Source organism: Aedes albopictus, chromosome 2 (genome assembly GCF_035046485.1).
Source record: "Aedes albopictus strain Foshan chromosome 2, AalbF5, whole genome shotgun sequence".
NCBI lineage: Eukaryota > Metazoa > Arthropoda > Insecta > Diptera > Culicidae > Aedes > Aedes albopictus.
In genome coordinates, this window is record NC_085137.1 from 31829279 (window position 1) to 31844693 (window position 15415).

The 15415-nt window shown below is 39.6% G+C and overlaps 1 protein-coding gene across 5 annotated transcripts in view; it reads left to right on the forward strand.

Annotated features, from left to right (window-relative positions):
• The window catches only part of LOC109402145 (dual specificity protein phosphatase 3), a 192063-nt gene extending 182104 nt beyond the window's left edge, over positions 1–9959 (forward strand). For all 5 annotated transcript variants that reach the window (XM_019674796.3, XM_029864208.2, XM_029864209.2 and 2 more), the window contains one exon: positions 8424–9959. In XM_019674796.3, coding sequence (XP_019530341.1) covers positions 8424–8626 — 203 coding nt within the window. In that variant the 3' untranslated portion in view covers positions 8627–9959. The remainder of the gene's footprint in view (positions 1–8423) is intronic.
• The last annotated feature ends 5456 nt before the right edge of the window (positions 9960–15415 follow it).

Consider the following 15415-nt stretch of genomic DNA (forward strand, 5'->3'; position numbering starts at 1 on the left):
CATTTGGCCAAGTTTTCCCATATAAACTTCAAGCGTTTTGAGCGCCCCCTTAGGCTCAACCGATTTTACTCAAATTTTGAACGTAGCTTCTGGGAGTCCTAAACAACTTATTTAGGAGGTAAGACTTAGCATTTTTCGAAATTTTTGCTTTTCATATAAGTGTGGGCCACCCTAATATACAGACAAACAAACGTAACACTGACGAAATTTTCATTGACCACGCCTTTAACGATCATTTTGAATCTTGGTTGTGGCTTTCATAACCAGAAGAGTGCCCATCGTTTTTCTTTGCGTTTGACGTTTCACACTAGCGCCTTCTGATGACGATATTGCACAACGCAGTGTTTCGTGAAACATTTCCACCAGGTGGTGGTAGTGTGAACTGGGCGATGGATTTTCACGAAAATTGTTCTAGGCGTTTTGTCTGTTTGTCTGTGGTATGTACCTCTCATGCATTTGTTGTTGTTGAAGTTACTCGCATTTTTCCGATCATAAAGTCTGTTCTCTAAGGGCCGATTTCTTCACCTCGGCTTAACCCGTAAGCCAGGCTTACCCATATAGTTAAACCTGGCTTAACGCCTAAGCCAGGGTGAAGAAATCGACCCTAAGAGGTATTTTTTTGCAGATCAACTAGACGTATACGCGTATATATAAAACTTTTATTATGCAGCTTTCGTCTTCAAAATAAGTTTAATTCCATTTTTCTTATGATCAACAGCTTTTCAACACTATCAAGGGATTTTTTCACCAGTCACGTACAATAAAAAGTATGACAATCTCAATATTTTTGATCACAACACTGGATCGCGTGTAAGGTTCAAATAGATACTATAGTAATTATAAATAATCAAACAAAAATATCATGAAAACAACTTGTTTAATTCATGCGGTAGCCTTTACAATAAAATCAGCATCAAAATATAGTTCTCGAAATAATTTACACAGAAAAAAATTTTTTTTGTTACTAAATGTAAAAATTGTGAAATGTTTGAAATGTCATAACTTTTTTGTTTATCAGTTTACCATCACCAAAATTTTATGGTAGATAGCTGATATAATGGGCCATTTTCCCTAAAAAATTGACGTTGGTAAAAAGATAGGGTTCTGAGATATTTGAGTTTTTGTGACAAAGATCATATTTTTTTATAGTAAAAAAAGAAATTTTTTACAGTGTATATTTTCTAAGGAATCATCATTTAGTTATCTAACTTTGCTGAAAAATTCATAACAATCGAACAATCCGTTTTTGCTGTACAGCTTTTAGAATATTTTTGAACTATTTTCGCATACACCCTTTTGAAAAGTTAGTCGTGAGTGAATATGAAGGTTTGATATCGAAAAATGGCGATTTAGATGAAATTGAAAAACTGTGCAAAGTTTCATATATTTTTGAAATGGTCGCTCAGGATCGACTGACATGACTCCGTGGAATTCCTCATGGAATTCCCTGAAACCCAGAACACCTCTGAGAACCCATGGAACACCCCTGGAAATCTCTTTGGGATGAAATACCCTTTAAAACATTCAAAACTCCTGCAATCCTTATTCTCCTGAAATGCATTCGACCCCCATGAAACCCCCTGAGCCCCCTGGAATGTCTCTGAAACCGTTTCTTCTCAGTTCCATGAAACCCCCGAAGCCCCTTTGAAACCCTTTGGAACCTCTTAAACTCCTCCGAAACCCATTTGAAGCGTTCATGATAACATGGATTGCTCTTCCCTAAAGACCCCCTACTTCTTCCATTTGGAAATAACATGAAATATCTGGCTGAAATTTTGGGAAAAAGCAAGGATCTTCGTTGAAAAGAGAATTCTGGATGAACGCTCTACAAAATCTGAAGATTTCAATGGAAGCCAGTTATTTTAAACAACCCTTTAGCACGTGTGCGATTGTGTGCAAAAAATCTTTCTAACTACTTAGAAACCCCTCAAATCCCTAAGAGAAAGTGCAGAAGGAATCCCTGAAATGAACCCCGGAATGAATCTATGGAAAAATTCCAAGAGCATTCCTGAAAGAAAATCCTGAAGCAGTCTCTGAAAGAATCCAGCTCATTCTTTAAGTAATCTTAACTGAAATTCTAGAAGAAAGCTCGGAAGGAATGCATGAAAGAATTTCAGGAAGAATTTTGGAGAAATCATTGATCCCGGAAGGAATCCTGAACAAATCCTTGAAGGAAAATCAGGATAAAGCCCTGAAGGAATCATTCAAAGAGACAAGGGAAGAATCCTGGAAAGAATCTTGAGAGAAATCCCTGATGAAATTCACTCAAGAAATCCCGAAAGACATCCCTTAAGGAACTGAATCCCTGAAGTGCTTCCAGGATAAAAACTCATTCAAAACTCCAGAAATCCTGATTCTCCTGAAATGCATTGGACCCCCATGAAACCCCTTGAGACCCCTGTTATGTCTCTGAAACCGTTCATTTCAGTTCCATGAAATCCCTTTGAAACCCTCTGAAACCTCTGAAACCCCTCCGAAACCCATTTGAAGCGTTCATGATATCATGGATTGCTCTTCCCTAAAGACCCCCTACTTCTTCCATTTGGAAATGTTATGAAATATCTGGCTAAAATTTTAGGAAAAAGCTAGGATCTTCGTTGAAAAGAGAATTATGGATGAACGCTCTTCAAAATCTGGAGATACGGAAGCCAGTTATTCTAGCTACTTAGGAAATCTCTCAAAGTGCAGAAGGAATCCCTGAAAAAAAAAACCCTGGATGAATCCTGGAATGAATCTATGGAAGAATTCCAAGAGCATACCCGAAAGGAAATCCTGGAGCAATCACTGAAAGAATCCAGCTAATTCTTAAAATTTTCTTAACTGAAAACCTAGAAGGAAGCCCGGAAGGGATCCGTGAAAGAATTTCAGGAGGAATCTATGAAAAAATCATTCCTCCCGGAAGGAATCCTGAACAAATCCTTGAAGGAAACCCAGGATAAAGCCCTGAAGGAATCATTCAAAGAGACCTGGGAAAAATCCTGGAAGGGATCAATGAAGGAATCTTGCGAGAAATCCCTGAAGAAATTCACTCAAGAAATCCCGAAAGACATCCCTTAAGGAGCTGAATCCGTGAAGGACTTCCAGGAGAAATCCCGGAAGAAATTGCCGAAGGAATCTTTAAAACAATCCCAGCTGAAATCTCTGAAATAGTCCTGCCACAATATATGAAACAATCCCTCTAAAAATGTTGGGAGGCATCCCTGAAAAAATCCTGGGATAAATCTGAAAGGATTCAGCAGATATCCCTCAAAGAATCCTGGCAATTATCCATAAAAAGAATCTCGGGAGGAGTTCGTGAAAGATTATTGGAGAAATCTCAGGACAAATCTCCGAAGGAATCATTGGGAGGTATCCAGGAAAGAATCAATTAAGGAATCTCTGCATAAATCATATTAAAGAATCTCGAGAGGTACCTCGGAAGAAATCTCTTAAAGAATCCCGAGAGCAATATCCAAAGGAACCTCCGGAGCATTCCAAGCAGAAATCACTGAATTAATTCATGGGACAATTCTGGAACAATCAATCAACGAATTTTGCAAAAAAATCTTGGGAGGAATCCCTGAAAGAATTCCGGAAGCAATCCATAAATCAACTCCAAAAGGAGTGCATGAAATCTCAGGAGGATTCCTAAAAAAAATTCAAGAGGTATCACAAATCATGTGAGGAATTTTAGGATGAATCCCAGAAAAATCTTTGAAGGAATCCCAGAATCTTAAGGTATACCTGAAAGATTCCTGAAGAAATCTCAGGATAAATCTCTGAAACAATCATTGTGAGCGATCCCTGAAGGGATCCCGAAAAGTAAATGAAAGAATCCCGAGAGGAATTCCGGAAGGAATCTTTGGAGAAATCCAAGCATAAACCAATGAAGTATCAATCAGGAAAATCTGCAAAAAATATAAGGAATCCCTGAAAGAATTCCGGAAGAAATCCCTAAATCAATTCCGCAAGAATTCCATGGAGGAATCCCAGAAGAAATCCTTAGCGAATTCCCGGGAGAAATTCAAGGATTCCCTTGAATAATCCCGGAAGGAATGAATGAAGAAATCCAGAGTTAAATCGCGGGATGAATCCCAAAAGGTAATAATGCAGGAATCTCGGGAGGAATTCTATAAAGAAACTCTAGAGGAGTCACTGAACAAATCCCGTGAGTAATCCTAAGCGATACCCCGGGAAAATTTTCTAAAGGAATCCTAAGAGAAATAAATGAAGGACCTCGGGAACAATCTCTGAAGGAATCGAGAGTGAAATCCTTGAAGGGATAATGGGACAGTTCTCACTGAAACCATGCCACCATTTACAAAAAAAAATCTGGGGTTTCCCATTTGTCTTGCGTATTCGCTAGAATATGATGAGAAAAGAGATGAAAATCACTTTGGTTGGGATAAATTAATGGAATCCTCGCTTGCCAAATGGCAGACAAGGTGACAAAAATGTCAATTTTTGAATCAGATCGCACTTTTTGTAATACGTACAAAACATCGCAATGATAGGAAAGTGTATGCTGTTCACGGGAACTTCCAAAGGAATCTCGGGAGTAATCCCTGGAGGAAGTGCTGAAGGAAACCCAAAAAACATTTCTGAAGGAATCCCTGGAAAAATCGCTAAATAAATTCCAGGTGAAAGCAATGCAGAAATCCCAGGAAGAACCCCGGAAAAATCTGGAAGGGATGGAGAAGTTCCTGAAGGAATACCGGGAGCAACCCCTTGAATAATTCTGGAAGAATCTTCGAAAGAATCTCAAATGCAATTCCGGGGAAAAGTTCCTAACAAAAAATTCCGAGGCGTGGCCTCTTGGTCGCGAGAATCACACGTTCGCTTTGTATGAGGATGGTCAGGATTCAAATTCCAGATGCGCCCCCAAAAACTTTCATTAAGCCGGTACAAACCATCGCACTTCCTGCGACCACATGCTCTAATGGAACCGTAGAATTTGATTACGTCCACGGCAATACCAGTGTACCCCGTATGCTGCTAAGGAATAACAACAACAAGATTACTTGTTTCCCACTCTACTGTCAATGAAATAGAAAAGAATCAGCATGGTAGCGATCAGAACCAACAGTTAGTAAACAAGAAAGTATCCACAGACTCTGTACAAATACAGCGAAGCAGTCAGAATGTTCCCTGCTCATGCAGTGGATAAATAAACTGTACAATTAGAATAAATAATTAAAGACTTAGGAAAAAAATAACCTAACCAGTGAAGGAGGAATTGAAAAAGAAAATTGACTGACCGCCCGTAGTTGCTACTTCAGTATCATCAGACCAGCTACATTCACACAAGGAACCAATGAAACAGCTGCTTGGGACGAGCAGGCATTTTCAGTGTGTGAGTCTGAGTATTGATGATCACATATTTTTAGGCGAGAATGGCTTCTGCTATGTCAGGTTGCAGGTCAATATGGGAATGAGGAGGGAACCGATGATTGCAAACGCATGTTGCCAACAGATGCGTTAAAGTGGATGACATCGGAGTGTTGCTGGGAAATGTTTATTTTTGGCATAGAGGTTCACGCATTGGTGCATGGATGCCAGGAGCAATGCCAGGAGTGAAGATTAGTGTGAAGCGGCACAGTTCGCTTGGTTGCATAACTTGTAGACGATTATATGCAAAGCAAAGCGAAGATAACCGTACACATCGTAGTTGCTACTTCGTGATTAACCAAAACAATCGAGGTTTCACAGAGCTTGGGACTAGCTAACATTCTCAATGTGCACAAATCGAGAGATCAACATTTTAAAGTCAATAACGGCGCCGACCACGTTCTTACGATCATTGAAAAAGGGAAGGAATGTTGGCTCGACAACCGTTGCTACTAGACACCACGCTTCCGTCGCCCTTCTCCATAACTTGTAGGTGTAGGTATTATATGATAGACTCACTCTGTGCTGAGAAAGTTGGAAGTTGAACTTTTTTCGATCTGTTTCTGAGATGTAGAACGAGGATGGGAACATAATTTGCGCTCACTTGCAAATAGTTAACCTCACTTGCTATTTTCTCAGCTAAGAAGCATGCTATCAAAAAAACACTGTTTGGAGGATTTTTATCTTGTAGTTTTATCTAATATTTTGTCAAATAAAGTAAAGGCCGCATACGCATTTCAAAGCCATGAGGGGGCTATAAAGGCAACTTTCCACGAGATGAATGTACTCGCTAAGTGTCGCTTTCATAGCTCTGCCACAACTTACTTTATTTGGAAAACTTCTAGATAAAACAACAAGGTAAAAGTCCTCCAAACACTGTTTTTTGATAGCATGCTTCGGAGCTGAGAAAATAGATGGAAAGTTACTATAAATTCTTTACAAGTGAGTGTTCCCATCCCTGATGTAGAGAAGAGAGTATAGAGAAAGTAGATAAAAAGGAGGAAAGAGACAACCCAGGGATTGAAAACAGGATCTGCAAATGAATCTGAATCCATAGCCACTAGACCAGTAAGCTCGTCCAGAATCAATCATTCTGGGAAAACTCTTTAAAGGAATCCCGAGAGAAATCATTCAAGGAATCCCAAGCATATTTCCTGGGGAACTCCGTGTGAAATTTCACGAATAATCCTCGAAGAAACCCCTTGGAAGAATCCAAAGAATAATTCTGCAGAATTTCGGAAGGAATTCTTCGGGCACTCTCTAGAAGAATATTTGAAGGTTTCCCAGTAAGAATTCTTGGTGGAATACCGAGAGGAACTCTAGGAAAAAATGCAGAGAAGAATTTCTAGAAGAGTTTCGAGAGAAAATGCGAAATGAATCCTGGTAGGAATCCTGAGGGAAAAGCATGAAGGAATATTGGGAGGAACCACTAACTAAGTTCATCGAAAATGACTGCAGGAGATCAAGTTATCCGTGACTTATGCACTTGGACGATTTTTAGTCTAGTCTAGTCTAGTCTAGTCTAGTCTACACAATAGTTCACAGCAGAAGAATTCTGAAAAATGATAGGATCGACTAATACTATCATTTTTCTTGTCATTCAATAGAACAGGGGCAAACCACCCCTGTTGATGTATGATAATTTTTTCTAAGTCTTTGACGTAGCCTTGTTGTTTACGATTCGGACATTTGCCAGCTCTTCATGGGTAATTTTTTTAGATTCAAAATGTGGGGTGCGCGTGCATGGTAAAGTGTGCTGATTTATGGCATGATGACGGCACGATGACACCCTTCCAGTAGGTTTTTCTGGGATTCCACAGAAATTCCATCCGCGATTTCTCCAAGAAATCCTTCGCGGTTTCTCCACAAATTTATTCCACGACTCCTCTATGAGTTTCATGTGGGATTCTTTCAGGAACTACTTCTGGGATTGCTTCAAGAACTCCTTTAGGAATTTCTGTGGTAATTCCACCGGGAACTTCTTCCGGAATTTCGTCAAGAACTTTTTCCGGTATTCCTCCAGGAACTACTTCCAAGATTCTTTCGGGGGCTCCATCAGGGATTCCTTCGAGATTTTTTTTCTAGGCTTCTGCCAGAAATTGCTTCTGGCATTTCTTCAGGAACTCCTTCGTGAATTTCTTCCGGGATTCCTTTTGGAACTCTTTCAGGGACTCATTCTGGGAAATTCTTCTGGATTTTTTTTTTGAGAAACTGCCTCCAGGATTTCTACAAGAATTCTTTTCGAGGAACTCTTTTCTGGATTCTTATAAATGTTTCTAATATAAATCCTCCAGAAGTTTATTAGGGAGTATTTCGAAAAGTCTTTCTGCAGTTTTTGTTTGTGGATTTCATCATGAAGTTCCTACAGGATTTCCTTGAGGAAATACTCCAGCAAGTTCCTTCTGATTTTCATCAGAAACTCCTTTAGATTCTCCTAATAAATCTCTTATGGAGATCCTGGAGGATTCCCGAAACTCCATGAGATATTCCCCTTGAAGTCCCAGAAGGAATTTCAGAAGAAATCCTGGAAAGAGTTCCTGAGTTCGAACCTGTTATCCTAGAAACAAATTGTGGTGAATCTACGGAAGGAATTCCCGGAAGAGTCTCAGGAAAAATTGCTTGGTAATCTTTGAGTAATCTTAGGAAGATCTCGGAATTAATTTCTAGAGAAATTTCGGAAGGAGTTTTTTGATCAAGGAACTCCTGAAATACTTTCGCCTACACCTTCTACAACCGCAAAAATCTCAGTATTCCTCAAGCAAACCACCAGAGAGAGTTTATGGAAGAATCTCGGGGGTACTTCCTGAAGGAATCCTGGCAAGAGCTCTTGAAGGAATCCTAGAAGAAACCTCTTTAAGAATCTCAGAAGAAATTCCTGGAAGAACCACATAGAGAACTTCTTGAGGAATCCTAAACAAACCGCCGGAAGAATCTCATCAAGAACTCCCTGGGAATCCTACAATAGACTCCTGAAGGAGTCGTGAAATAGATTTTTAAACCTTCCTAACTGTATCACAAACACATGACCACCAACTAATAAGACCCTATCCTTCCAGGCAAAGTGCTCGTCCACTGCATGATGGGCATGTCGCGTTCGGCGACCTGCGTCCTGGCCTACCTGATGATCGCCCGCAAGATGTCCGCCGCCGAAGCGATCCGAACGGTGCGAATGCACCGCGACATCCGGCCTAACGAGGGCTTCCTGCAGCAGCTGGCCGATCTGGACAACGAGCTGAAACGGGACCGACTGTATTATTGACTCGAGTGTGGCCAACGTTTCCGGCGGAAATAGCGGTCCCGGACCAACTGAATTCCCGTGCATAATTTCTCCGGATCCGGATCATTTTCCTCCCTCGTTTTTTGATAAGCACCGCATAATCTTATTCCACCTCATTATTATTGACAAGTCATTAATCGCAGAAAAGATATTAATAATATGTATTCATTCATATGCTGGGTGGATGCGCTGGAAGTGGAAAAAAGTTGGCTTTCCTGGGAAAGTAGATTCGAGCTAGATTTATGAGATTTTTCTACGGCTTAGCAGAAGATTGTTACGTTACTATATGTAGAGGAATGTAGAGACAGAGAGCTTATAAGTTTTAGCGTTCTCCGACGTCAGGAAAGCAGAGAAGGAACATGGAATGATCTCAGTTTCATAACATCACAAAACCGAAAAAGCAACCGAAAACAGATTCACGAGATATATTTATACACATATACTGATGTTAGTATGATTTATTTTGGTTCCACTGGAATCCACTGTCTCTAGCTGGTAAGGGACAAATCTGGAAGTAAATCACCGAGCAAAAGAAATTCAAACAGAACACACGAAGCACACTTACAAAGGGGGAAAACCCCGACCATTGTTGGGATGGTAGGATTTTATTGAAAATAGCAAACCAAGCTGAAACGACACAGTACCATATATGCAGCAATATAGTACCATCTGCTATCTGTCATACCTGCCTGCCCCCATCCCCGCTACAATGACATTCACTCGCGTATTTACAATTGACACTGGAACGACTATAAAAAAGAACTCCCGAATACGAATCTTCCTACATACATGCAGAACGCCAGGATCGAGCCGAAAGAAGCCAAAGAACGGGGAACGGAAAAGTTGTTAAACACTGAGAGGGAGCATATAATCAAATGAACCTAGAAGAATGTGATTGCGATTGGTTTTTATGGATCTGAGCGGTTTGTTGTTTAGTCGGGTTTTTAGAAATCAGAGTCGTAAAAAAGCGCTAGGAAGTTATCGAAAGGAATACGTTTTGATTCGTAGCACACCAATATATACTATATACAATACAACATACACAAACGAAAACACAAAACCAATATTACCCAAGTGAGAGATTTAACAAATGGCAAAAACAACAAAACACACATGTGAGGTTTTAGAAAAGATAAGTGAAAGTTTGAGGATGAAATCAGAAGAGTAAGCAAATATATATTACCAGAGAGAATAAAAAGAGAATTCATTAAAAATTTTATTAGATCGAATAAACAATATAAAAAAAAAACAAACCACAAACGATTAACATGGATAGCATGAATAAAAGTATAACTTTAATTGAGAAATCTTTCAACCAGCACCGCCCACACGTCACTGTGAAAGAACTTTTCCAACATTTTTCGCATTAGTCATTCGTTTCGTATGATTGCGGCTCGGATTGGGCCTGCCAAAGACACGTGTCCTACCCTCGCTCGCAATGAGATGGCAATAAATTCCGGCGTTGTCCTAGACACCACGACGGGCTTTGTCCCGCATGACGACTATGACTATGACTACACATCAGACCATGATGATGATGATGATGATGATGGCGGATAAAGTTGTACGGATTGAGCTCACCGAAAATGGGAAGTCATTAACCCGCGCTGCTCTCGCTGCAATCACCCCTCCGAAACCCATCGACCGACTACCGACCGAACGACCGATAAAGGCGCAATATAATAGTCAGACGGCGCGCCACCACACCGCAACGTTCGTTGTTGATAATAGTTACAGCCATCATGGGTGCGTTTTATTGGTGTGTACGGTTAGCTCCCCGCTACTCCTTGTTTTTGGAGGGGTTTGGGGTGGATTTCCCTACCGCAAGTCGTGTCATAAGGCGAACGCATTTGATTGGCTTTCATATGGGGATACACGGTTCACTGGATAGAAATGACGAGGAAAAGTTTTTCGTTGTTATGTCAATAACTGTTGGCGAGAATGTTGGTTCTGGTTTATCATTAACCATTAAAAAGTTAAAAATCTCAACGGTTTTTCTAGATAGTTGTGGTCGAACGGTTACAAAAATAACCTTCTCATGATGATACAGATGCATCCAACATTTTTTTTTATACGGATATTTTGTAATCAAATGCATATTCTTTCCCCAGGTTCAGTGTTTTTTATCAAGAGATTCATCCAGTTTATGAATTTCCGCGTTGCCTTTCACCCAGTGAAGTTTGATTTTTTCCTAATAATAATAATAAATAAATAACAAATAATAAAGTCTCAGAAAGGCTAATCAGCTATCCAATTTTGCAACCTTGTGAACGACAACCAAACATTTGAGAGATGTGATAGTGTGACGACTGTTTTGAAGACTTTCGAATAGTTATGGCGTTTCAGTCTTTTCGGGGTCAATAACAACTAAATGTTTTCTTCTTCCAACGTGGAACTACAAGCGACCACGCGTCTCCTTATTGACGTAAAATGGTTCAATGACTCACCCTGAAGCTTGTCGCCCGCATTCCACATGTAGGGTATCGGGATGCTTCGTTGGCATAGTTCCCTCGTTCGGCCTATCTCAACGTAAACCAAAAACTCAAACAAACACGCATAACTGGATATCGGAAAAGCTATGCGCCAAACAACTGTAATATTTCGTTTCAATTTTAGCGCTTTGGAGCATCAAAATTGAATAAAAATGTCACTTTCTTTAGCTTTTGTAGACTGCATGATTCTTCGGCTTTGTGGGTAATCTATACACTGATCATAAATGACATGATTCTGGAACATTTCGAATTGACTTTTCAATAAATGAACATTTGATGCGACGGTCAAAGACGCTATTTTGAACTTGTATATTTGTTTTCAACGAATAATAACTATTTTACAAATTGAGTGTGGGCCGAATATTGAGGACATTTTTTTCACTTTGTACCCAAATCTTGGCCCATCAGTAAAGTGACGTCAACAACATTGCTTGTGTAAGAACCAGAAAGAACGAACAGGAAGAAAGATTTTGTGTGCGATGACTGTAAAAATATAACACAATAATAGGGTTTCGTTGTTTTCGTTACTAAATTAAGAAAGAACTTGAGTTTAAGTGATTTATTGAAAGTTTTTGAAAATTTGGCTCTGTAAATGTAATTTATAAGTGAGATTGGTGAACAAACAGAGGTAATACTTCAGCAGAAATATTGAAAAAAATGAGATAATATGTAGTTCTAGTGCATGGAAAGCAATAGGCCAACGTTGTATCCACTAATAGGCCAATTTTTGTACCATAGACCAACGTTGCATACCATCGCATCGAATCTTTTCAACCTAATTAAATAAATTCTTGAATATTTACGTTACTTTACTTCCAATTGGTGAAACATGCATTGCTTAGAGTGTGTAATAGGGTCAAAATTTTATTTCTAGTGCTATTAATTCATGAGTTACGGTCAAAATTGTCAAGGCGGCTTGCAAATTAGGCCAAGGAATGGTACATATACCCTATTCCATTGAATGACAAATGCCCGAGATGCGAGACTCATCTAGAAAAAAAACTTGGACCAGTGTGAATATTTCTCCAACCGGTATTACTGCCCATCTGGACATCTTCCCAAACATCTTCCCCATGCCAAATATATACATTTTGCATGATTTTGGAGCCTAACATTCTAAAAAACTGCCGCTATCCTAAGATTGTATTCCTTCAGGAATTCCTCCTGGGATTCCTTCAGAAGAATTCTTCTTGCGATTTTTACAGGAGTTCCTCCTGGGATTTCTTTAGCAATTTCTTCTTGGATTCCTTCAGAAATTTCTCCTGGGATTTCTTCAGATATTTCTCCTGGGACTTGTCCATAAAATCCTCCTGGAATTTACCCAGGAACTTCTTTTGGTAATGCTTCAGGAATTTCTACTGAGATTCCTTCAGGAAATCGTCCTAGGTTCTCTTCCGGAAACCCTCCTGGGATTCCTTCAGGAATGCATCCAGGCGTTCTTACAGGAATTCTTCCTGGGATTCTTTCAGAAATTCCTCCTGAGACTTTTTAGGCATCTTTCTCGGGATTTCTTCAAGGATTCCTTCTTGAACTTCTCTTGGGATTCCTTCAGATATTTCTCCTGAGATTCGTCCAGGAATTCCTCCTGGAATTCATCTAGGAATTCCTCTTGGTATTCTTTTAGGAATTCTTCCTGAGATTCCTTCAGGAAATAGTCCTGGATTTTTTCAGGAATTCCTCCAGGGATTCTTTCAGGAATTCCTCTTGAGATTTTTTTTCAAGATTTCCTCCTAGAACTTCTTCGGGAATTCCTCTTCCAATTTTTTCAGGAATTTCTCCTGGGATTTTTTTTAGGAATTTCTCCTTGGATTCCTTCAGGAATTCCTCTTGCGATTCCTTTAAGAACTCCTCCTGGGTTTCTTGCAAGAATTCTTCATGCGATTCTTTAAGGTATTCCTCTTGAATTTTTTCCAGGAATTCTTTATTGTATTCCTTCAGGAATTCCTCCTGGGATTCTTTCAGAAAGACCTCCTGAGTCTACAGGAATTCCTCTTGGAAATTTAAAAGGAATTGCTCCTGGCGCTCTTACAGGAATTCTTCTTGGATTCCTTCAGTCCTGAGATTCCTTAATGAATTCCTCTTGCGATTTCTTTAGAAATTCCGCCTGGGATTTTTTCAGAAGTTCCTTCTGTGATTCCTTCAGGAATTCCTCCTAGAACTCCTTCAGGAATTTATCCTGGGATTCCTTGAGGAATTCCCTCTGGGACTCATTAAGGAATTCCTCCTGGGATTCCTTCGGAATTCAATCCGGAATTCCTTAAGAAATTCCTCCTAGGACTCCTCTAGGATTTGTTCCTGGATGTTTTCAGGAAGTTCTCCTGAGATTCCTTAATAAATTCCTCCTGGGATTCCTTGAGGAATTCCTCCTTCCTAGGATTCCTTCAGGAATTCATCCTGGAATTTCTTCAAGAATTCATTCTGGGATTCCCATAAAAAAAATCAGGGATTCCTTCAGGAATTCCTCCTGAGACTCCTTCAGAAATTCCTCCGGAGATTCTTTAAGGAATCTCTCCGGGAAGTTCTTCTTGGATTTCTCCCAGGATTTCTTCTTGAACTTTTCCTGGGATTTCTTCAAGTATTTCCCCTAAGGTTCCTTCATGAATCCCTCCTGGGATTCCTTCAGGAATTGATCTTCGGATTATTCAAGAATTTCTCCTGGGATTCTTTGAGGAATTTCTTTTAGAAATTTCTCCTGGGATTATTTTAGGTATTCTCAGGAATTTCTTTTGAGATTTCTTCATGATTTCCTCCTGGAATTTCTTCAGGAATTCCTCCAAGGATTTCACTGGGAATCGCTCCTTGGATGCCTTTAGAAATTTCTCCTGGGATTTCTTCAAAAGCTCATTCTGAGATTCCTACAAAAAATCTTTCAGGGATTCCTGCAGTAATTCCTCCAGGGATTCCTTCATGAATTCGTCTTGATATTCTACAGGAATTCGTCTTGATATTCTACAGGAATTCCTCCTGGGATTCTATGAGAAAATCATCCTGGAATTTCTTTCAAAAATTACTCCTGCGTGATTCCTTCAAGAATTCCTCATGTGATTTTTAAGGAATTTCCTGTATTTAAGGGCAAATTCTTGAACATTCTGATCGCAAGTTTTGGACACCAAACAACTTCTTCAAACCAAATATTGTAGGGTTCTATAGCCTGAACCTCCATAAAACAGTCACCCTGTTGAATTTTAGGCCGCATCTTAGATGTTTGTGCTCCATCTAGCATATTTTATTTTCGTTATTTCGTTATCGTTATTTTTAAACTTTGGAGTTGGACATCTTTTTTTTTGTTTTTATTTCTGTGTATTTCAACTGATGCTAATTATACAAATAGATATTAGAGTGGGTCATCGTTTATATGGAAAAATCAAAAAATCAATGGTATCCCATCAGATCAAAGCTTTCTTGATCCCATTTCAGGACCCAAATAAGTGTGCAAAATTTGGGCACGAACTGTTATGTCTACGTTTTGCGCATCGCGTTTGAAGTTTGTATGGGGTTTTACATGGGAAAACACACTTTTTTGCATTTCTCTCATAGCGAGCTCGAATTATTCTAAAACCGGGTAACCGATCAAGTAAAAACATAGCCTAGGGTGCCCTGAAAAACTTTGTCGAAGTCCGCGAAGGCATTGCGTTGGCATTGCTTGACGAAACAGCATGATTTTGTTGCTTTTGTTATTCCTTTACATGTTAAAACATAAACACATGCATGTGGTTAGTTGGTTATGACTGTTTTCACAAGCAACGGATCGCTTTGCGGTCTTCAACAAAGTTTTTCAGAACATCCTAGGCTATCATTTTACAGTATCGGTTAAAAATTTTCAGACAAACTTTTTCAACTTATGACTATAATGCAAAAGAGTAGGGTTTCCCATACAAAATCCCATACAAATTTCAATTGCAATGCGCAAAGTGTAGACGCAACCGATCGTGCTCAAATTTTGCACAGATACTCAGGACCCGAAACGGAACCAAAAAAGCTTTGATCTGAGAAAACTGTTCCGATGACCCACACTATTGGATATCTTCCCCATACCAATTATACTTGTATTGCACGGTTCCAGAACCTAAACTACATAAAACAGCGGCCTTCTAGAGCCTAAACTCCATGAAACAGACGCAATCTTGGATTTTCGGCGTCATCATGGTTTTTAGTCCGACATCTGGGATATTCAGGTCTCCATTTTTGGACTCTGGACAGCCTTCCCATACCAAATTTACCCATATCGAATGGTTTCAGAGCCTAAAACTCCATAAAACAAAAACTTTCCTGAATAATA